This window comes from Solanum pennellii, chromosome 4, assembly GCF_001406875.1.
Source record: "Solanum pennellii chromosome 4, SPENNV200".
Classification (NCBI taxonomy): domain Eukaryota; kingdom Viridiplantae; phylum Streptophyta; class Magnoliopsida; order Solanales; family Solanaceae; genus Solanum; species Solanum pennellii.
In genome coordinates, this window is record NC_028640.1 from 62,123,033 (window position 1) to 62,145,284 (window position 22,252).

The 22,252-nt window shown below is 35.1% G+C and overlaps 4 protein-coding genes across 5 annotated transcripts in view; 2 read left to right on the top strand and 2 right to left on the bottom strand.

Moving 5' to 3' along the window:
* Positions 1-3,434, top strand: part of LOC107018352 (protein YELLOW LEAF 1, choloroplastic) — a 6,439-nt gene extending 3,005 nt beyond the window's left edge. The window contains exons 2-5 of the mRNA XM_015218816.2: positions 517-589; positions 1,575-1,735; positions 2,414-2,489; positions 2,741-3,434. Of these exons, the coding sequence (XP_015074302.1) occupies positions 541-589; positions 1,575-1,735; positions 2,414-2,489; positions 2,741-2,937 (483 nt within the window). The 5' untranslated portion in view covers positions 517-540 and the 3' untranslated portion in view covers positions 2,938-3,434. The remainder of the gene's footprint in view (positions 1-516; positions 590-1,574; positions 1,736-2,413; positions 2,490-2,740) is intronic.
* Positions 3,435-4,368: 934 nt separating this feature from the next.
* Positions 4,369-11,694, top strand: LOC107015740 (shikimate kinase, chloroplastic). 2 transcript variants are annotated; one of them, XM_015216133.2, is made up of 11 exons: positions 4,369-4,483; positions 5,729-6,035; positions 8,585-8,643; positions 9,077-9,131; positions 9,291-9,363; positions 9,600-9,687; positions 10,380-10,462; positions 10,569-10,698; positions 10,811-10,889; positions 11,033-11,094; positions 11,351-11,694. In XM_015216133.2, the coding sequence occupies exons 2-11, from the start codon at positions 5,819-5,821 to the stop codon at positions 11,405-11,407; spliced, it is 903 nt and encodes a 300-aa protein (XP_015071619.1). In that variant the 5' UTR covers positions 4,369-4,483; positions 5,729-5,818; the 3' UTR covers positions 11,408-11,694. The 2 variants fall into 2 exon arrangements, with proteins under 2 accessions (XP_015071619.1, XP_015071620.1); XM_015216134.2 differs by having other exon boundaries at positions 4,397-4,483; positions 5,726-6,035.
* Positions 11,695-12,132: 438 nt separating this feature from the next.
* LOC107017893 (F-box/kelch-repeat protein SKIP6-like) lies at positions 12,133-15,509 on the bottom strand. The gene is made up of 2 exons (XM_015218177.2): positions 14,290-15,509; positions 12,133-12,996 (listed from the first exon to the last, which is right to left on the bottom strand). Exon 1 carries the CDS (start codon positions 15,378-15,380, stop codon positions 14,307-14,309), a length of 1,074 nt encoding a protein of 357 aa, XP_015073663.1. The 5' UTR covers positions 15,381-15,509; the 3' UTR covers positions 12,133-12,996; positions 14,290-14,306.
* Positions 15,510-17,026: 1,517 nt separating this feature from the next.
* Positions 17,027-20,043, bottom strand: LOC107017892 (transcription termination factor MTEF1, chloroplastic-like). Its single transcript, XM_027916608.1, has one exon. The coding sequence runs from the start codon at positions 20,041-20,043 to the stop codon at positions 18,934-18,936; it is 1,110 nt and encodes a 369-aa protein (XP_027772409.1). The 3' UTR covers positions 17,027-18,933.
* Positions 20,044-22,252: the final 2,209 nt, after the last annotated feature.

Sequence of the window (22,252 nt, forward strand, 5' to 3'; positions counted from 1 at the left end):
GGGGGGGCTGGCCGGTGGGGGGAGAGTCAAGGATTAGGTGAAAAAATAAAATTTTGAAATTGAAAATATTGTTTTAGACTGATGTTTTTTCCAAAAAAAAAATGTAATTTGAAATTGGAGAAGAGTTATGGAAAATGTTTTCCTTAATTTTTGAAGGGAAGTCATTTTCCTTAATTTTGAGGAAAATGAGTTGATTTGGAAAACATTTTCCAAAACTTTTATCCCAACCAAACATGGGAAAATTGGAAAACATTTTCCAGAAAATGTTTTCCTTCATTCCAAGCACACTCTGGGTTTCAAACACATGACCTAAATAACTGAATGAAGTCATAGTTTATATAGTGGACCTTACCATCCTTGTCCATTTTGCCAACCGAGAACACTTGTAGTGTGCCAAAGACAAGGAAGGTTTTCCATTTTCGTGAAAAAAACAATTTCTTTCATGATATTGTCTTGCATGTGCAATTTTTATCCTATATAAATTGCATGTTGAATCTATCTTCCTTTTGATTTCAGGAAGATCCAGATTATTGCTAAGAGATGTCGTTAACTGCCAGTACCACCATGAGTGCGGCTACTTTGCCAATAGGTATGTATGTGGGTATATATCCCTGATTGGCTTTTTTAATTGGTACGTTCACATGTTTTATGAAGGAATGTTAGCATTGGTGTTTTGAATTTTTGTAAGATGATCAAGGTCTGTTTTAAATTGTAATTGTAAATATTGGATACAAGTAATAACTTGATTCTATGAATATACATGTTACCTTCTCAGAAAAGAGGGATGTGAGAATTGATGTCTCCATGCAATTTTGGATCACACTGGGAAACTGTCATATTCTTGATCCTGTTATAATTAAATAGATCAGCATCTCTTGCTGTTAGCTCACCGAGAAGCCTTTGCCACACTAGATGTAAGAGCATCTGAATTGCTGTGTAAGTGCTGTAGCCCGTAGGAGTTAAGACCGTCACATTAAGTAATGATCCTCTTGTCATATTGTAGTTGCTGTTCTGCATATATTTTTGGACTGTGCCAGCTTTCGTTTATTTCCGTATGAAAATACAAATAGGTGTTCACCCACTCACTGTCAAATATATAACTACAACAATAATAACTACAACAACTATGCCTTAATCCTAAACAAGTTGTGGTCAACTATATGAGTTCTCATCGTCCATGTTACTTCATTTGAGGCTCATGTCAAATATATAATACGTTTATACTGCAGACTGTAGAAGTGAAAATTTTGGTTTATGATCTATAGTCTAACTTGCTCGAATTTTGGTGTTATTTTTAACTCTTTGGATAAAAGGGAAAAAAATGAAAATAAAATATTCTTTTCTTTGATTTTCTAGTTAACGTGATATGATGGTGTGTAGGTTTTGAAGTAATCTATTGATATTTTCATTTTTTTAATAATCTAATTAAACTTCACATTTAAGGTGTGACAACAATGCCATGAAGACATTTGATACTTTAAATCCAGTTTTGGCTAAATCCTTTTGAAGATTTGCTACTCAAACCTGTAACACATGTTTACTATGTTGTTAATCATTAGATTTTGTTGTCACAGTGAGAGCAGGGGATCAATGCCGGAAGCAATTCAAGCCAATAGCATCAGTTCCTGCTGTCCTCCATCCGCTTGGCATGCAGTCTCAGCTCATTAACAATAGAAGACGATTGATATGTCCTGCTCAACAAAAGCGTGGTTCAATTATATGTTCTTCTGCTCTGGTATCAGTCTCTTTAGTATTTTTTTTGTATAATTACTTCCAGTGCCTTGTTCAGCTAATTACATACCTCTAGTGATCCTAGTGGGTCTACTTGTCATGTCTTTTATATTAATCTTGTGCAAATTTTGCTGTGAGAAGCTTCCGAGTTACCGAATGCTACTGCAAGTAGCTGGTTTTGGGTTTACGGTATGTCTCTGTATATGTAGTTCCGCATGCCAAGCAGATCCTGCAGTCAGCTTATTGAAATCAACTGCATTTACTAAAACGAGTACCCCGAAATCAAGTTTATCAGCTCTCTATTTGCTAGTTATTGTTAGTAGATATATGAATCTATAACATTTGGAGTTATATCTTTTTGAGAAGGTAAAATGTGGAGATTTTATGTTTGGTTATTACTTGAAAGTGTTTAGACCCCCTAATACAAGCCTGATCCTAGAAAGGCTAAACGAAAATCATGGATTTACAGGCAAGACAATGGAAATAGGAACTGATTACTAAAATGTATATTGTTGTTCTTGATGCTGTTGCACTCGCTGATGCCGAGTCGGCTCCTATGCCGCTAGCTACTACTTGCAATCGTGCATTCCACATTTGGTGTTTCTGTTCCCTACATCATTGAAGTTAAACTATATTGCTATTAGCCATTTATGTTTGACCCTTTCTTCTTGCATCACTGCAGAATGCGAGATGTGCTGAAGGACAGACACAGACGGTTACACGGGAATCATCGACCATTACCGTTGCACCAGTTCAAGGTAATCTTTTTTCATGCTCTTACTAGCAATTGGTAGAACAATGGATGGAAATAGAACAATTTGCTAGTAGCGTCTGCATTCCGTCCTGGCGCTAGAAAAAGATCGTTGATCAGTTTGGCCCTACTTAACCAATGATATTCAGTAATGTTTATCAACAAAAGATCCCCAAGCTATTTTTGTACTTTATAAAGAATTAGAGACAGTGTAAAAAAGTTATCATTTGAATGCTGATGTGTCTGGTCCGAATGCAGGAAAGGAGAAATCTCCTGACCTGGATGATGGTGGGACTGGGTTCCCCCCTCGAGATGATGATGGAGGCGGAGGTGGAGGTGGGGGTGGCGGAGGCAATTGGAAAGGTGGGTTCTTCTTTTTCGGGTTTCTTGCTTTCCTAGGCCTCTTGAAAGACCAGGAAGATGAAGGACCCTACCGGGATCAACGCAGAAGATGAAGAACCAGCATGCGATATATATCAACATAGAAATCAAAGAGGTTTGGAAGCCTGAGAGTTGTAATGGTCTTCCCTCATTATTGTCCAGTCATGGCTTCGAGCAACAACAATAACCTTCTATTGGTTATGTTTTTGAATGTAACATTACTTGTAGCTCATTTCTATGCCCTTTTTCTATGTCCTTAGAAATGGACATTCTTTTCAACTCTTCCTTTACCCTGGATGGTTGGATAAGTTGCTATCATAGCTTTAACTGGTTGTATAATGTCCTACTTTTGGTTCCTTTTTGCACTCAAGGTTGTCGTCTAGCAGTCAACGAGATGGAATGGAAGTCCCTAGAGAAGACAAGACACCCTTCTGTTTATATGTTTTTGAGAGTAAAATAAACGAGATGGATGTTGTCGATAAAGTTGGGAGAAATGAGTCTAGTCTCTTTTCACTTTGTCGTGCTAATTGGTGTTATGACCTGATGAATATTCGACAACATCATTCAACTATTTTTTTTATTGGTATAACATCATTCAACTTCTACGAAGTTAAGGAGCAATATCTCAACAACCACCCAAAATTATCACCTACCCATTAGGTGAATTGTGAAGTTGGTAAGGAAATGACTCGTTGAAAATTATATATATATATATATTTTGGAGAGAATTTATGAACAATGTAATATTTTCGTTTTGACGGCTGCGTATACTTCATTCTCTCCAAATTCATTTTATGATAGGTATATTATTATTTGTGACATAATTTGGCATTGCATTTGCATAAAGTTAACAATGTCAAGTTGGGCAGGTTGGTAAGGGTCAACTTGAAAACTAGTTTTCTGGGTCAATTTTAGTTATCTAAGCGAAAAAGTTAAGCTTTATGCCAAACATTTAGGGATATTTTATAAATATCTTCATCTGATTTACTTGTGAAAAAAATTAATTGTCACTAACTTAAACAAAGTATAAAGTATTATGCGTTCATATAAAATCAAGAAAAAGACTACTTGATAAAAATAATGTACTGTAACAATTTTTAATGCTCGAACCGTAATAATATTTATTAACACGAGTGTATACAGCTTCTTTAAAATAATCAAAAGCACTTGCATCTCCTCCAATGTCTTATATATATATATATATGATAAATATCGAACTCATTCCACTTTTCATGAATATACTTTATATTTCAAATCATTTTACGAAAATCTTGACTCTTGACTCTATCACGATGAGTCAAATCTAACCAAAATTAAAAAAAAATTGTCAATCCAAATTATTACCAATAATTTATTATTCAAAGCTTAATAAACATTTTAGTGATACTATATATTTTCATGATGAAAAAAATATTTATATATATTTTCATGACCAAAAACAAAATAAATAAATATATATTTTCTTTTTATCACAAAATTATTATCATCTCACCTAACACATAACACCTTTATATACATTATCATTTTAAAACGAACACTTCACCTAACTAATCACCCCCAAAAAAGTCCCATTTTTTTCCCAATCTTGTTGTTCCAATTTTCATTGCTCTTCTGCTCAAGGTATGTTTTCTTTTTTTCCTAATTCTTCAATTCACAGAATGATTTAATTCAGATTTTTTTCTTCTGTGCTCTGTTTTGGGTTGTAGAAGAAATTAACATTTAAGAAATTAGTGTGGGGTTTTGTTAATTTTACTACTTTTTCTTTTAAGATGTAAAAATTTGTCCTTTTTTTTTGTTCTTGTTTTGGGCTTAATTGGTTGTTAGAAGAGGCTGAATTAGAGTAATTAGTGGGAGTTTTATTATTTGGATTAAGCTTTTCCTGTTTAAGAAGTTAATTTATGAGGGTAAGTTAAGAAATTTCTCAATTTTTGATGCATTGGATATATATGTGTGCTTTAGAGTATTGAGCTGTTCAGTTGTTTAATTATCCAAAAAATAGAGACAAGGAACAATCAATTTTTTTTTCGTGAAAGTGAAACTAAATTACTCCTTTGTCTCAATTTATATGAAATAGTTCGGATTTCAAGAGTCGGAAAGTTTTTGTTTTGACCATGAATTCGGGTATACAATCTTTAAGGTTTTTGAAAAATAATTTACATATTTAGCAGCTACATAAAAAGTACTTTTAGTCGCAAGAAATAACAAATTTAAGTGCATATGAATAAATCACGGTCAAGGATTGTCTTGTTAGACTCTCGAAATCCAAATTAGGACAGAGAAAGTATTGCATATCGTCAAAAATGAATGAATACAGTTCCATCCCAATGACCAAACATAGTTGCAGTCAAGTTGATATGAAGAACAATGTCCTTTATCTGTGATTAATATGGCATATTCAAACTGACCCTAGACACATTTCAATAGTTTCATAGGTTTACTGTGACGTTGAATAAGTAAATGCTCAGTACCAAAGCAAGAGTAAGTTGCAATAGGAAGATAGAAGCCACAATGAAGACCCACCTTTCGCTATCCGATGTTATCTGGTGTTTCAGATTAAGGGTAAGAAATGTGGAAGACATGAAGCCAGCTACACCAATAGGGAATAGCCATAAAGGAACAATAGCTGAATGAGGCCAGATGGGGCAGAGTAGTATTTGAGGACTAGAAACAAGCAAACCGGAACTATAGTATAATGATGGCTTTCATGTTTTCCGTTTTTTGTTTGTTATTTTTACTCTTATTTCCCTATTAGAAATTTGGTGAGCAAAATCTTGATTTTTTTTCTTTTAAAAGTTTTATATTGCTATTTTTGGGGTAAATTTTGAGGTAATTAATTGTGAGTTCTTGGAATATCTGGATTAGCAGGCAGCAGAAGCTTGTTGACAGTATAGAGTGCACTCTTCAGCTCTTTCTAATTTTAAAAAAATTTCTTGTGGTGTTGGTGGAGTAGAGACTATGGAGGCTAGAGTTTCGCAGAGCCTTCAGTTGTCCTCATGGATAAATTCCGATAAGGTAGTAAGGAAACCGAGTGGTTTGTTGCGTTTCTCTGAGAAGTGGAATGAAAAACCAAGGCATCGGGTAGTTGTATCCTGCCATTTACAGCCTAGAAAAGCTGCACATTCTGATAGACGAGTACAGTTGAAAGTTTCATGTTCTCCTCAAAATGTTCAAGGTACTTACTAGTTTTTGCAGTCCCGTATTCCGTAAATATTCATGATTCATTTCAGTACAAGACATTGTAGTTGTTCATTGTATGCTTGCAACATTCAGATGTGAGTATATAAACACACCCATACACACATTCAGTGGAATGAAGTGGGACCAAATGGTGTCAAATGGATGTGGAGGATTCATATAACCAACCATAACTGGCTTGGGACTAAGGCGTAGTAGTAGTTGTTGTTGTTTTAGTTGTGTGTGGTATGCTTGAATCATGCAATTGATTGTTGCAGACTTCGAGTAGTTTGCATTTTTGTGGATAACGTGTAGGTGAGCCTGTGCCCCGTTATACCTATGTGTTTGAATACTGGTTGAAATGTTTGAGAACACTAGTTTACTTGGTGTCAAATTTCTGGTGAAATCCTAAGATCCCATTCCCCTTTGTTTCTTCCTTCATTTTTTTTATTCTTTGGATGAGAATGAATGTTGATCTGATAACTAAGATAACCTTTTATTACAACTAGGACTTCCCCTTGAACAGCTAAATTCCACGCGGTTGAACATCTGGCTCTTTGTTACTGATGATATTCCCCTTTCCGCAACCATGTGCAACTCATTTGTATAATTTATTTTACCTTTTCTTCTTTCCACGCCTGAAAATGTAGACACATGAAAAGATGGGATGGTCAACCTATTTCATTTGGTAATTTCTTAGTCCAAAGAAAACAAGGGAAATATTAAACTGACTTCATGTGGGGAAATGTTGAACTTAACTATCATTCCTGCTTCTGTTTAAAATTGAAATGCTTCTCATTAGAATTTTGGAGGGAATAGATAATAATGAACTGTCTTTTCTTCTCATTCTCTGTACCTTTTAATATTCCTAATTGAACTTTGCATCATAAGGAGCTTCAGGAAAGTTGCATGTATTAATCAATAATTTAAACTCAGCAACCCATTAGGCGAAGAAGGTGAAAAATAATTACATGCTTGTTAGTGTTAAAAGCCATTGCTATAAAAATATATTGGTGTTTGCTCCCAATTGCTGATCATGTTGACTACTTATATACAAGTACAACTAAGGGTATCAACTGATTTTATTTGAAAACTTTCCTTCAAGTGGGAGAGAATTTTGGCGGTGGCCTAGTACATGCGTCTTGAGAAGGTGCAGCCAGCTTGATTGGTGCAACACTTTCTTCTACTCTCCACACATAGGTCTAGTCGTTTACTCCCTTAGACTTGGGATCGTTGAAACTAAGCTTTGTTTTTTGGACTGTAATTTTCTTTGTGCAGTTCGTGTTCTTCTTTGGTCTCATGTGCTTCCACCTTCTTGCCATCTCGCTTGAACAATTAATCATGATGCACATGAAGTTTTTCAAATCTCCAAAAACTTATTAATTGCCTTGACCTGTAATTTACTGACATCTGAGTGAAAGTAACGTTGCTTTGCACCAATTCTACCAATGCTTAACTCAGTGGAATAAATTAATTTACCCAGTGTTGTCAGATGACAAGGTGGTAGTCTGTTGGAAAATTAGAATACCAGAAGTCCTCAATAAAAGTCTGTTGACAGGTCTTTATGAACCCAAAGGTTAGAACTCTAAATTAGAAGTCAACCAGCGTACGTTCTTAGGGAGAATGATGAATAACTTAGTATTGCTGTTTATCTATGATACTCTATGTGAGGACTGAGGTGTGGGCTTTATTCATTCTGGAATCACAAAGAAACAAGCCCAAAAATGCAAATACTTTTTCTCAAAACAAATGCACTTAGAATTGATGTAGGAATTTCACTTGAAATTTGATCCACTTGAAACATATTTGGATAGGAAGCCGATCATGTTTTCCAGTATTGTATCTTATTTTTGGGAGCTTCATGTTGCCTTTCAAGTTTTGTCAGCTATAAATTTCAGGCATGGTTAGCTGCTTAATAGGAGCTAATCTCGCAATTAGGTTTTGTTTGTTTTTTCCCCTGGGTAGTAAATATGAGTTATTTTTTCTATAATTATATATCTGTGAAGTTCTAGTGTCCTCTTGGATAGCAAATATTTCACCAAGGATGATTTTATCTCTACAAGCATGCTTGTAATTAAAAAAGGGCAATGAATTTCAGTATCATACTTTCGATGGGTTTCTGTACTTAAATTGTATTATATGGCTCCAGGAAGAAGTGAGTACACTTCCAGATGCCTTTCATGACATACGTAAACCTGTTGTTGGTTCTGCTTTTCCTATACAGTTGTTCAGCAAATTGCAGCACTTCCCTGTCAACCAAAGCATGTCAACACGTTTTGCGTTTTGTTTTCTTCCATGATAAATCTTGACAACCGAGAGAGAGAGCGATGGGAAGGAGGGGGCGGGGGTATTTTCATTTTGTTTATTTATATGCCCATTATTATACCTTTCATGCATGGATGTTTTTTGGAAGCACCTAAAACTACCTAATAGCAGGCAAGTGAAAAAAAATCACCACAAAATTAAGGAGCAGGATAAGCAAATTCAACACTAAAACATAGTAATATGCTAATCGATTTCTGATTAAACTATAATGTTGTTTTATAGCTTCAGTTCTGGAGTCAGGATGTTTCTCTGCATCAATTGATGAAATCGAGACATTAAAGGTATAGTTATATGTCCTTTTGCACCCTTACCTTTTTCACCCAGATAATCTAACATTTGTATTGAACTCTCATGTCTGTTCATATATTTTCACGTTGCCTATCTATTCAATCTCTTTGTCAATAGGAGATCTACCTTAATTGGAAACTTTCAAAATGAAAAGAAAAAGAAGGGGAACGAGCATATATAAAGAGAACACTAAGTGACAGTTGCAGAGAATTTATCATTTAGTTTCTATTAAGAATGAGAGCAAGTTGCTAAATTCACTTTCCTCCTTCGTTTCTTTCCCCTTTCACTTTAACCAAAGAGCAAAGAAAAAAATATAGTTGTCTCCTTTTCCGTCCCTTCTGTTTTCAAAGAAAGTCAAGCATAAATAAGATGTCTCTTTGTGTATTGGACTGGCTTCTGATAGCTTAAGTTTCATTTTAATTCCAGAATAAAGCAGAAGAAGTTGAAGAATATCTAGATGGACGATGTGTATACCTCGTTGGTCAGTTCACTTATGACTTTTTTGCTTAAATAAATTTTTCTAAATAGATCATGGCTCATGCAAATCCTGCTAGATCTCATTTATATTTACGAGCCTTTTATGTAAATGCTTATCCAATTTTGGTATCCTGTTAGATAATACAAACTTCTTTAATTACAGGAATGATGGGCTGCGGAAAAACAACTGTGGGCCGGATTTTGGCAGAAACACTGGGATATTCCTTTTTTGACTGGTTAGCTTAAATAACTTACATTTTTTGGATTCTGTTCTCTGGAAATGGTAGATTCATGAGACATGTCATTTCAACAGTTTGTTAGGACTGTCTGTTTAAGTAATGACATGATTAGTGAAACTCGAGTACCTAGCTTCCATCTTGTCATTAACAATCCTTTGACAACCTCTACTCCAGTTTGTGGTGATTGTATCTTCTAATAAGAGTGAGTTATTCTCTTTTTTTCCTTTCTTCAGTGACAGGCTGATAGAGCAGGCTGTTGGTGGAATTACTGTAGCTGAAATCTTTGAGCTTCGTGGAGAGAGCTTCTTCAGGGATAATGAGGTTAGGAGTGGTACAAATTTCTTCTTTTGCTTTAACTTGTTCTTGCTGCTGCATATTAAAGTGAAAATTGCTAACGGAGACTAACTACACCTCATGATTTTTGTGGTTAGATTTCTTTTTAATCTGATGCACCTAAGTATAAGTAGACCTTGTGTAAATGACAAGTTTTCATGGATAACAGTTTTTTTATGTTATATTTTTCTTCGGTAACATTTTTTACTTATAAAAGCAATATCCAGTCCTTGTACGGTACACTCTTTGTATATTACCTCTGTAACAACTTTACCAAATACCGATGTATTTATTCATGAATCATAATAACCAAAAAGAAACTATTACCTATATTTTGTAGGGGACATAATTTTATAAATTCCAACAAGGATTTTGGAACGTTAAAAGCTCTTGTAACTTGGAATATTAGAAATTAAAATATGAAGTTGGGGACTTTTTGATATGGGCCATTTCTCGACACATTACACTTACATTGCTTCAGCCAACTCTGTCACTTCTTCATTGTATCATTCATGGCCTTCTTTCGGCAATTTTTATTTATAATATCCATATAAATCTAAAATATCAAATGCTACTCCATGCAGTGAACAATTTTTTATTGTGGATAACATTGAGTTGATTGTTTGTTTTCCCTTCTTTCCTGATAATAAATGGCTTTTCATTATATCTCTTTTATTTAGACTGAGGTATTGCACAAACTATCTTTGATGCATCGGCTTGTTGTTTCAACGGGTGGAGGTGCAGTTGTTCGTCCCATTAATTGGTACGTGAATCAGATTACATTAGTGAAGTTTTTGCAACTCCTTGATCCTGTGTTGTGGCTTTCTGTTGACATATGCTTATTTGACTGCTATTAATGATTTTCTCAGGAGGCATATGCACAAGGGTATTAGTGTTTGGTTAGATGTTCCTTTAGAAGCTTTGGCCAAGAGAATTACCGCGGAAGGAACTAAATCTCGCCCCCTTTTACATGAAGAATCAGGAGACATTTATGATACGGTAGTTTTTTCCTTCCAATAGGCTGTTTGGATTTCTTGTTTTGATTTGTATGTCTTGCACCAAAACAGACATGTTTAGTTCTTCCTGTTGATACCTCTTTGGCTTTGGTTAGACTTTGAAGCGGTTAACTACTTTAATGGAGACGAGGGGTGAAAATTATGCCAATGCAAGTGCCAGGGTTTCACTAGAAAGTATGAATTCCTCGTTCTTTTCTTCTTCTTGTCCATAAGTTTCTCTTTGAGAATTAATTTTTCTTAACGAAGCATCACACAATCTTCTTCAGAATGCTACTTTTTGTGGCCTGTATGCTGATGTATATGTCTCTTTTCTGCAGATATTGCATTGAAAAGGGAAAAAGATGTCTGCCATATTACACCTGCTGAAATTACTTTAGAGGTCTGTACCCTCTCTTGGCTCTCAGCTTCTGCACTTCTTTGCATGCACGCGTGTTATTGCTAGTACATATTTCTTGACATCCTGAAAGCGATTTTCTCTTTTGAATTTCCATCTGTGCGTGCATGTGCATCTGTGCATTTCTTGACGCTCTTTCAGTAGCTCATTGCTTCATATACAATGTCAATAGACCTTAAGTGTCGGGCCAAATTCAATATACTTCTGGTCTAAACTACATTCATTGTATGCATGTGTGCAGGTTCTTATACAAATTGAGAACTTCTTAAAGACACAAAAGAGCGTAGTTGTGCTATAAGCTTTTTCACTACCAATCGTGTGGAGGTCAATGGTTTGGTGCTCTACTCTCTTGACCAGGGTACGATTTTAGGTGTTCGAGACAATTGAGGTTTTGGTAATGTTTTGTTTCTGTTATGTAATTGTACATAATCAAAACCATTTTTGGAACTGTAGTGTATCCTAAGCGTCCAATTGTTGTATGCTAAGAATGCAAACTCACTAGTTATTTCGTTTGTTTCAAAGTTTGTGACAGAAATAAATACCCAAATTTCCAATAATTTCAAGCTCCCATTAACATCACACAGATCAGCTGTTTTTCATTTAGTTTAAGCCATGGTAGTGGAAATGAAGTGGTATTTCATTTCTTTTGTGAGAATATTTTAATGAAATGGATGCCAATTAACTAGTTACATTTGATCCAGGTATCATTAGTTTTAATAGAATGTTCGTTTTAATTGTTACTTAAATTTATTGTATCATATCATATAAAAGGATGAAAAGTTTCATTTTATTTAACGATCAATTTAGTATAATCACATCGTTACTTTTAATCCTACCTACTTTTCTTGTAGCCAGTGGGTTTATTATTCAAGTCATAGATGTATGATATTTATGTAATGATGGAGAGCTATACAATTTATCAATAATAACAATATATTATTAAACAATACATAACCACCGTTCAAACTTATACCACAAGATATAAATATTGAGATAGGGGAAGGAGGAAGTCTGTATACCAAATTGTAAACTCTATGCATTTCTGGAGGATGTGACGCACACCTCATGACATTTTTGAAAAGTAGGAGCAATATAATGCGTAGTTTACGCAATTCATTTACATCGCAAAGAAACTCATACTGGAATTACAATGTTAAAGTGAAGTACCAAAATAGACCTAGGCAAGGGGACATTATAATACATGAAAGTTATACAATTCAGATCCAGTAGTATTTTCCCAGTTTAAACACAACAGACTATATTCTGGACAGAGATGGGATAAATTGAGTGACATGGACAACAAGCAATATAACTAGGGATTGAGGTCTACTAGTTGTTGTTGAAGATAACTGAGTATTTCGAACATGAAGCTTGGACGTCCACAATATACAGCATGGCTGTTACAAATGCACTTGAATCTGCAAGGAGCAGACAACCTAGGCTTGTTTCATAACCTCAGCCGAATTGCAACTCAAACAGCCATGGAGTTAGGTTCTTGTCTAAAAGTTTGTTGATCCTTTTCTAACAGAGTTCATGCACAAATACAAACTTTTGCTCACTATCTTCGTTACACAAATTTATTCCAAGAATTTACGCAGCAACTTTCCAGAACTGTGTTTTAAACACAGCTCACAATTTACAGCTGCTCAATCTGGCACTGAAAGTTGAACCAGAAGCACTTACTCTATCTGGAAAATGGCAAATGAAACAATTCAACATCTTTGAAATATTAATTCTTGAGGGTTCAGACTTGAAGTTTCCTGCAAGTATCTGAATTTGTGCACTCATATATTGAACTCTCAAAGACAACCACAGCATAATGATGCAACCCAAACAAGCGGGCATCTGAGAAGAAAGCTCATTGCATGCACGACCAGCACCTTCAATCTGCATAGAACATTATCAGCCTTCCATTCAAAGAGATTCAGCATATAATGAAAGTTAACAAACTCACATCGAATCAACAATATATAATGAGGGTGGGGTTATGCAGATCTTACCCCTACCTTTATGGGCAGAGAGGCTGTTTTAGAAAAACACTTGGCTCAAGAGACGTGTTTTTTCAAAAAAGTTTTGAGAAGCACAAGAGTAAAAAAGCTATGATGAAAATATTGAAGAAAAAGAAAAGTATTGACAACAATAATAATCAAGACAGCCAAAGTAAAAGAAACAACAATAATATTAAAACTGAAGAATAAGATAATGATAGAACAAATCATTTCTCATGGTCATTCTTAATTTATTTTTGAAGGTAACAAAAATTTTCCAAGGCCATTCTTCCTCCCATCTTCCTACTTGCTTCAATATTCTTTTGTAACAACCGCTGACAGAAAAGTTTACAGATTTGAGCATCTCTCCCATTGTCGTCTAGTAACACAGGCCGCATAATTTTTGAGCAAATGACTAATGGTTCCATGTCCAAGTCATTAAAACTTCTTATATAATGAAGTTGCCGTACAGGCTAGATTAACAGGATAATTAATGCAAAATTACAACTAAGATATCTATTGTCCAGAACCACTGATGCTACCATCACTTTAACCCATACTTTAACAGGGAAATCTGTTATTAAGAAAAAACAGCAGAAAAATAATGTACTTAGAAAGAGGAAAAACAATGTTCAGCACATGAAAGTGTCAGGGGAAAAATGCTAAGCTATATCAGTTCTTGATTTATCCATCTTATTGCATATAAAAACAAGTGATTTTGTTCACTGTTGCAATTGACAGTAATTCCTCTTCCACACATTTGAGTGGAAAGTAATAAAGATTGTCTTTTTCATACATTGTATCCATACAAATTTAAGACTAAGAGTATTTTAGTGTTACGCTCCCACACCACTCTACCTCTTTCTTACTTTTGGATTTAATACACAGTTCTTCCTCTAGTGTTTATATATAAAAAAAGGAACTACCAAAACAAGATAGAGAAATGACTGGTATGCTACGAACACAATAAGCACATTTACCACAGAAAGCAGACAGACACAATCCACAGACTACATATTAGTAAGTTAATTGTGGATTCCATCTAATATATCAGAAGCATTAGCTTCTGAGCAAAAGCACCAAACACTGAAAAGGATAAATAAGATAAAATGACAACAGCGAACAGTCAAATTATCATTGATCGCATGCTAGTTCAATAAAGTACTTAGCATAAGCTTGAGAATGACCACACCTTGTTTGTAGTAATCATCACAAGTCAACTGCTAAGCACTGCACAATTGAGGCACCATTAGGAACAACAAGAATCATATCCGACCACAAAATGTTCCCACTCAACCCTCCATCTTTATCCTTCCACACTTCGATCTCCGCACACATAATGTCAACCTCCTTACCCCTCCCTTTGCCTTCCCACACAACACATAACCTGTCATCAAAATTCACCATTGTGGCACCACACAGAAACTTAGGCAACCCCTTATCCACCCCTTTTAATTCCTTCCACACATCTTCCTTCACATCATACCCTCTAATCTTACCCAAATAATCATAACAATACAACAGCCCTCCCACCACTGCCGCCCGTCCCCTCCAACCCAAATCAAGCCTTTTCGACACACTCCCCCATTCACATCCCCCAACATCATACACCACTCCTCCCCTATCCGCCATTGCATACATTTTCTCACCCACAACTGCACTAGCATGCATCCACTTATCCCTAACTTCAATCGGACTGGGCAACGCAGTCCACAACCCCGTCATTGGATCAAAAACCTCAGCCCAATTCATCGACCTGGCCCAATTATCAACAACACACCCACCCATTACATAAATCTTCCCATTCACAACACCAGCTGCTGCAAACTCCCTACCAATTCTCATTCTAGGACCCATTTCCCAACAATTCAACCTACAATCATAAACCCACACGTTATTCGATGGAATATCACCAATAGACCCACCAATCACATATATTCTTGAGCCTAAAACTGCATAAGCCGGTCCAATCGGCTTAGTGGGTATTGAAGAAAGGGGAAAAAGCTTTCTGGGTTTTTCTGGGTTTGTGAAAGTAAGGTTGTGGAAGAGAGTATACCAGTGGAAAGTGGAGTTTACCCGGATATTAAGGTAGAGGAAGGTTTCAGTAGTACGGAGGATTGATCGGGTGGTGTAGAGTGCAGTGGAGCTTAGGATGCAACGCCAAGATTTGGAGACGAGGGAGAGAACGGGATGATGGGAACGTGGAACTCTAGCTAAGCACTGTAAGGCAATGTCGTTTGGGAGGTTAGGGATGAGCTGAGATTGTGAGCTAAGATCCGCCATTTTTATGAAAGAGAAGCTGTGGATTCTTCTATGGAGGTCAATCTCAATTTGGAAAGGGTTTTGTTTGGGGAAGGAGAAGAAGATTGTTTATCCAGACAAATGTACAAACATGTAAGCAAACCAAACAACAAAAGTCCTACTCAATTTGTGTGTCTGATTTTAATTTACGTTAAATTAAAAAAGGGATAAGTGCGATTCAAATATGCTATCGATCTTTTAAAAAATGTATAAAAGTTTGACTAATTTATGATATTACCATCAAAGAAAAAACTCATTCGTGTCATTAATTTTTAATGTGATCTTGCAAAACCATTTTGACACATGATTAATTCTAATCTGGTCATGTCATCAATTTTTTTAATAAAATAATAATAATAGCATAAATGAGTCAAACTTCAATTTTTTTAATAAAATAATAATAATAGCATAAATGAGTCAAACTTTTAACTGATGTCATAAATGAGTTTTTTCTGAAAGTTTAATGAAATATTTGAGCCTTTTCCTGTTAAAGAATAATCAAACTTTATCTTCAAACTTTAATATTAGCTAAAGAGACAAAGTCTACAACTTATGTTCTACTAATTAAGATCATTAAATTATAAAATTATATTATTGTGGTCGAATTAAGATAGAAAAAGATTTCTTCAATTGATACTCGATTTATCTTATTTATTCAATGTCTTTGTATTTGATATTTCATTTCTAAAGCTAGATAAATTATTTTTTTCAACATTAATCTCTCTCCTAATATATTTTAGACGCTACATAACATCATCTTAACATAAATTTCATCCTATAAAAATATTTTTTTCAATCTTTAAATAATTTTCTAATTATAATATAATCCATACGAAAGTGTTAGATATGTTCATATATCACATAACTAATACTCCACATATGTAACGTGCATAACTAACTAATAATGCATTGACTTTTTAAATTCAAACATCTTAATAGCTTATTTTCGCTAATCAACTCATCAAATAGTCAAACTACTATTCTCTCTCTCTTTTTTCTTAAACCCCTCCCAATCCCTTGAATCCACAACCTTAGAATTAGGAATGGAACGCTTATCAAAGCTATTATCGATTAGTTTGATTTAATTTTTAAAGTTCATTAATTTAGCTTATCGATTATCGATTCATTAACATGCTAAATTAATACAAAACTATTAAGATATTGACTTATTAATTATTGATTGTTATTTGTATGATTTAACTGTTAAAGTTTGACATGAAATTTTTTTTTGAAAATCACGTAGAAAGAAAATGACAAACTCTTAATGATGATAGGATATTTGTTTCTTTGAGAGTGACAAAGGCAGTCCTAAAACTGCTCCGAAATTCAGATTTCTTGCCCACTTACAAAATAAATAGAAAAAATGACCTTTCGCAAATCTTTTGTAAAAAAGCCATATAATAATAATTTTTGAAAATTATAGTAAATAGCCTATAAAACCAATTCTCCTACTCCAAGTCACAAGCTTAGCTCTTCTTTACTTACTGATTGCCTAGAGGCGGATCCAGAACTTTTAGTTTGTGAGTTTCTACCAATATCAAATTAAAAGATTAAGGGAGGCAACAAAAGCCTACATGGTGACCAAGGGGATTCTAACCTCAACCAAGAAGGGAGTAAAGCTTAACAAATGCCAATAGATCAATTATACACTTCGTTTATGAGTTCCCAACTCGTAATTCTTATAAACTTGCTGGATTTCTTAATACTAAAACAGGATCAGCGCACAAGTTATTGGGTTCCCAAGAACCTCCAGCCCAACACCCTGAAGCTACCCCCTGCTTGATTGGCCCCTCAAAGAACAGAAACCAGTGCACTAGAGTTGATAGGGAGAAGTAAACCAGTGAGTATAGAGCATGGAAGAGATTTAGAGGCTATGGAGTACCCTGATCATGGCTGAATCTCTACCCACAGCGACCTGCATTTTTATGAGTTACTTTCATTTCTCAACCCAAATCAACTTCAGCTATGTGTACGCTCTTTGCTGTTACGAAGTAAAGAGACCATATCACCAGTATTTCTTGTACGCTAACAAGCATTCTCTTCTACTCTAGGGGGACAAGAGTCAAGGGACGAAAGAGAGTGATTTGTTTCCCCAGTTAGAATTCTAGTTCTGAACTTCAATGTTTATACCAGACTGTCAATTAATAACCACAAAGTTAAACACCTTTAATCAATCAACCAAAATACACACGGATATGATCAACACATGTTGAAAGAAATTTTATAATCAACCAAATATGACTTTGCCATGGGCCTTCCCTCATCTTCAAAACTCTTAAGCAAGATTTCAGAAGAGTGAAGAAATCAATACATCATGAGTAATCTTGAGTCAAAACGCACAAAAAGGCACTAACCAGTATATCAAGAACCGAGAAACACCTAAAATGCCAATGAAGATTATGGTTACCATCACAAGGTAATCTTCACACATATGAAAAGAATAAGTCTTCTAATAATGAAATGAATATGATGCTGAAGTTATCCAAGAAAATGAAGGTACTGAGGAGTCTTTAGAACCTACAACACAAACGTCAACTGCATCCAGAGGGAATATAATGATAAAAATTCACTATAATGAAACAAGGGAAATTATGAGATGGAACTTGGCTGATATGGATTATGCAGAATCTAACATAGGCGCAAGATAGCTATTTAAGTAAACAATAGGAGAAGCAGACACTGAAATAAATGCAATGTCAGTTTATGCAATGGTATTTAACCAAGAAAAATACAGAAGGTTGAAAGAAATTACGTGCCGTTTTCTCAACATAGTAGATGCTCTCCAGGTTCATGAAAGACTCTGAGGAAGTTAAGATTTTGGAAACAAGTGCTGTCACAATAAGGAAGAAAATAAATCTCATATTGTTGACACTGTTGTAGCTTAATGTAACTGCTCTCATTTTTTCTTCTCTCTCCCTCAGGTACCACGGGTTAACCCAATTTAAGGTGACTTGCATCCGTTATGTCCTTTTGTGATTGTGGTTCTCTCTCTTATTACATCAGATCCGTGACAAGCAGGTGCCAAACATTAGAGTGTACTTAAAAATTGTGAAATGCAGGGCAAAGTGACACGGCTGCGCTAAATCAAGCATCTAGATATCCAAGCTTTTCTCCCCCTTTTTTCCCTATAAATAAAGAGAGAATTTATCTCAAGATTCAATCTAACACGGAGTATTTGATCAACTTCACCGGTTCATGTATCAGTGTCTTAAGGAGCAATCATACCTCATTATCAGTAATAAACAAGAATCGCCCTCGTTAAGACATGCAATCACATCATTGATGTTCCAAACATCAAAAGAATAATCACTTTTTCTGTTTTCAAACCAAAAAAAGATGACACAATTTCGGAAAGATAATGTCCTCAATTACCAGTTTCAAAAATGAATGTAAAATGTTGGCACAATAGCTGCCAGAAATACAATCAAAACTAAAAACAGTAATGGTCTCACCGTTAGCTTGGAAAACATTCAGTGGATACTGTTTGTAAACCAAGAAATCTATGTATGAGAGAAAACAATAAGCTCACTCTATCTTAGTTTCTGCTTTTGATGTATAACTCATATACCTCAGGGATCTCGTCCCTTACGGGAAGTACATAATTTTCTAAAAACTCCCGCTCAGAACACTTGATAACTGTATAAAAACATGGCACTTTCTTTATCACTTGTTTCTCCTGTAGAAGTTCCCAGATTTTAATCCTGGGCAAGACCCGCTTCTCCAAACTGAACATTATAAGTGTGGGATGCCTCGCTATGTAACTAGATTCATACCCAAGCTCCTCCATGAAAAACTTCAATACATTTCTGAGCTTAACCTCAGATGTAGTCAAACATAAAGGAAGCCTTTGCACCATTGTAATAATATCAGAATCAGACCAACCAAAACTCCTGAAAATTCCAAGTTTCATTTCTAAACTCGACTTACTAAGCGAGGAAAGCATTTCCACTCCATAATAAAACATCCGTGAATCCCTACAAATGCAAAACTCCTTCTCCACTCTTTGGACTATATCCTCAAGCCACTCAAGCTTTTGAACAAAAATTATCGGATTCCTAAGAATAAGCTTTTCAAGGTCCAAACTGGAACAACCATGATTTAGAAAAAACAATATATTACGTGCCATTACTCTATCGAGACGATAATGAAGCAATGCAGGAGATCTCTTAAGAACTTTAGCTACAGTCTCATCTTTACCCAATAACTTCCTAAGATATTCAAGACTAGGTCTAATCCTAGTATCGAGACCTGTTCTAAGAAAAGGTCCACTTTTTGAAATAACCCTAACTAAATCCAACCCAGATAAACCAAATTCTTGAAGAACCCTAACTTTGGGTTCAAGGGTTTTCCCCACATCAGCAAACAACAATGTGGGTGCCGGATAAACCAAGATTTTTATCTGGGTGTTGTCTAAACCGATTTGTTTGAAGAAATTGAGAACTAAATTAGGCTTATTGTTTCCGGGTTTCAAGCAAGTTACCTTGGAGCTAGCAGAAATGGCTTTCTCTGTGGAGAAGCCAAGTGAATTCACTAAAAATTCTGGCATTAAATTGGGTGTAGTTGTGGAGGAAAAAGAGAGTTCAAGTTTGAAGCAATACATGGAAATGAAATGCCTTCTTCCACCATTTTTACCAACTCCAAACATCTCTGCAAAAATGTAGTTCAATTTTGATAGCCTAGAACTCCAATTTATAGCATCCCAATTTACTCCATTCGAATTTCTTTTTATAGGAGAGAGAGGCAAAAGGATGAGATAAAAATGAGGTAGAGGTACACAAATTAGTTTTGGTTTTGAATTGGCAAAATGTGTATGCTGTTTGCTTTCATCGTTTGTCAAACTGAACTCTTATACTCTAAAATTAAGGGAAAGGGTGACCAAGAGTTTGGTCAAATCATTTTAAAAATATAATTAACTAATTATGGGATCAAATTACATTTTCAAAACTTTTTAATTTTTTTATAAATATAAAAAAGTACACTTTTATTGTTCAAATCAAATCATTTAAAAGAAAAAAATCTTTCATCTTGCTCGTCTATTCTCTCTCTTCTTTTCTTCCTTCCTTGGGGGATTTCTCATCTTCTTCTTTAGAAATTCGGAAATCCGTCATTACTCTTCCTCTACCGTTGTTACTCTTCCTCTTCAGTCCTCCATACTCTCTCATCTTTCTGAACTGTAATCATTAGAACTCTTAAACGAAATTTGGTCCACCAGTTACAGATTAGGTAAAAAACTGATTCAAGAAGAAGAAAACACAAGCACTATCAGCGAAGACCCGCAATGTACAAAAATAAGAAGAAGAAGATGAAGAGAGCAAGAAGAACGGAAAGCAAGCAAGCAAAGATGAGAGCAGAAGAAAAAGAAGAGGACAAATACGACGGCTGGAGGCGGGGGAAAAAGCTTTTATTTACTCTTTTGGCTCGATATTTCCCACCAAAATTGGTTAAATTAGGTTTGATATAGTCAATTTACCATTTTACCCCTCATTTAATTTCCACCAAAAGTTGGTTAAATTAGGTATTATGAAATTACCCTTTTACCCTTCATTTAATTCAGTGGACCAAACTGTCAACTTATAAACTTGAGGGCAACTCCACAATCGTTAATCATTAATCACATAATTGTCACATACACCCAATACTTAAGACTTATGTCACCACCCATTTATTTTGAAACCTTAATGTCACTTTTTTTTAAAAATCCCCTCTCACTATGTTTGGATCATTGTTATTCATTGTTTCATTGTATTGTATTGTATTCTACTCTATTATACTGTATTGTATGGTAGATACAATGTTTGGTTAGACTATATTGTTTGTTGTTGTTAAATAATATTTTAATTGTTTATTTTGATTGTATCGTACTGTATTGCAATTTATAAATTTACGAAAATATCCTTAACTATTCTAGGGTTGGGGGTTTGACTAGATTTAATTCGTTTAAACATCTCTTAGACCCGACGTGGAATCTAAAAAGGAATTTATAATGTATGTCAAACTTGTAAAATTAGAAATTTTAACATCCACCAATACAAAGATTTGAGTTTTCTAATCAAGTGACTTGAATTTTTTTTTTCAAGTAGAACTTAGGCTATATCCTTTTACAAGCAGAAAATTAGATCTTTGTTTACTATTATTAGTACAAAATAGTTAAGAAAAATAAGGAATTGTTCTCTACTCTCTCATTTCTATCCTCTTACTTAACAAAATTCATGGGCAAATTTGCACCATTTTCCTACTCATAATCTCCTCAAGCGGTAAGTGAGATCAATGAACATATCCTCTTTGCATGTCATTGTAAGACCACCAATCGGATGATCAAAGACAAACTCTTCTTCAGGATGATCAATGAACATATCCTCTTTGTTGTGCAATGTCCTTTTGGGTGTGCTGCCAAAGGAGGATGATGGCATGGCACGCCTGACGTTGTCCGACCGTGTATGCTGTGCAAGGGCGATGATGGCATGCAACGCCCGACGTCGTCCGACCCTTTGCATGCTATGCAAGGGCGATGATGGCATTCCACGCCCGACAACGTCCGACCGTGTTTTCATTCCAAGGGCGATGATGTCATGCCACACCCAACGTAGTCCGACCGTGTATGCTATCCAAGGGCGAATATGGCATTGCCACACCCGATTGAAGAACTCCTTAGAATTCGATTAGCCTGAATAAATGGAGTCATTTTTATACCCATTATCTCAAGAAATAATATGTAACTCTAACTGACGAAGGAAAACAAAGAGCAAGAACCTTGAGAAATGCACAGAAAATGAATTTTTTTTGAATGTCAGGATAGTTGTGTTTTGCTGACATGTTTGGGTCTGAATATATATATATATATATATATATATATA